Here is a 1,226-nt window from a genome sequence, read left to right on the forward strand (position 1 = left end):
TCAAGATTTCTTTGCTAATGCACTAAAGGAGCTATAAAAACTCCTACAGACACTGATCACACAGATTCAAACAATTCATGTACAACAAACATGAAAATGTGACACGAGTTCTGTAGGATCATCAGTGTCCAGATTGGAAAAAGTAAGCAACATCTAAAACGCAGTAACTCGTTTACACTTCTTTAACCATCTTGAGCAGTAAAGTCTCAGTTGGAGCCACTTTGGTACTTTGTAAACGTTGTTATTTTTTCATCACCTAGAATGACGTCTGCAATGAAGGAATCAGAAAATGAAGCGTTTTCAAAACGCGTGATGCCGCGGATCAGTCTGGACAGAACAGTCGTGATGAGGGTAATGAATCCTGTCAGCAGTTAGAGTGAAGAGCAGCACGTTGCTGTGGACGGTCCCAGGATTAAACTGGACAAATGGCTTCAGTAATAATTAAGCCCCATTCAGACGGATTAGTTGCTCTACAGCAGGAAGGGTGATTCTAATAATTTAAAATATGAAGAGACAAGACAAAATATGTGGGTGTCATTGCTCTGATAGGAACTAATGAGATACTGATGTGGGAAACAAGCCTACACAGCAACCTGCCATTGTGTCAGGGCTCCAGACTAACCTTCTGCCACGGTTTTTAAAAAAGGCGCACCACTAACCCTAACCCATTCCCCACCAGTTAGGCACACCCAAATTTTTCAGCTGCATTGCTTAACACTGCAGTTTTACATGTGCAATTCTTTGTGGGGAAATTGCTGTCCATACAGACAATATTAACTTGTAAATGATTCACTAACAATCTTGTCAACACAAAGTTCCTTATTTAGAGCACATTTCTAAGGAAAGATAAGTTACTGAAAAAGTGCTTGTGCTTAAAGTGCGTTGGCACTCTTTGGCAGTATTGTAGACAATGTTAAACTTAATCATCTCATCGGCTCCTCTGACGACCTGCTTGCCGCTGAAAGGCAGTGTTAGAGGGGACGCCTGGGCAGTTATCGCAGCATATAATGTGTTTCCTGGATACACTGTGCTTTTTCAGCATTCAGAGGTTGATGGCTCCGTGTCAGAGCTGGCTATGAATTTCAGACAGTTCAGGCCTTAACTTAACAAAAAATGTATCAATAGTTCTTTTCATCTTTTCTTATTACCCACAGCTACATCCCCTCTGTCAGGCCTAGGCTGCTCATGAGGGCTGGGCATCATCACTGATTTCTATAATCCATTCG

At 41.7% G+C, this 1,226-nt stretch overlaps 1 protein-coding gene across 1 annotated transcript in view; it reads left to right on the forward strand.

Annotated features, from left to right (window-relative positions):
• Nucleotides 1-312: 312 nt before the first annotated feature.
• Nucleotides 313-1,226, forward strand: part of LOC102205772 (MAM domain-containing glycosylphosphatidylinositol anchor protein 2-like) — a 22,801-nt gene continuing 21,887 nt past the window's right edge. Inside the window, exon 1 of the mRNA XM_013915028.1 lies at nt 313-370. Within this exon, the coding sequence (XP_013770482.1) occupies nt 313-370 (58 nt within the window). The remainder of the gene's footprint in view (nt 371-1,226) is intronic.

Source organism: Pundamilia nyererei, unplaced genomic scaffold (assembly GCF_000239375.1).
Source record: "Pundamilia nyererei isolate P.nyererei 1_Seehausen unplaced genomic scaffold, PunNye1.0 scaffold00247, whole genome shotgun sequence".
In the NCBI taxonomy this organism is placed as follows: domain Eukaryota; kingdom Metazoa; phylum Chordata; class Actinopteri; order Cichliformes; family Cichlidae; genus Pundamilia; species Pundamilia nyererei.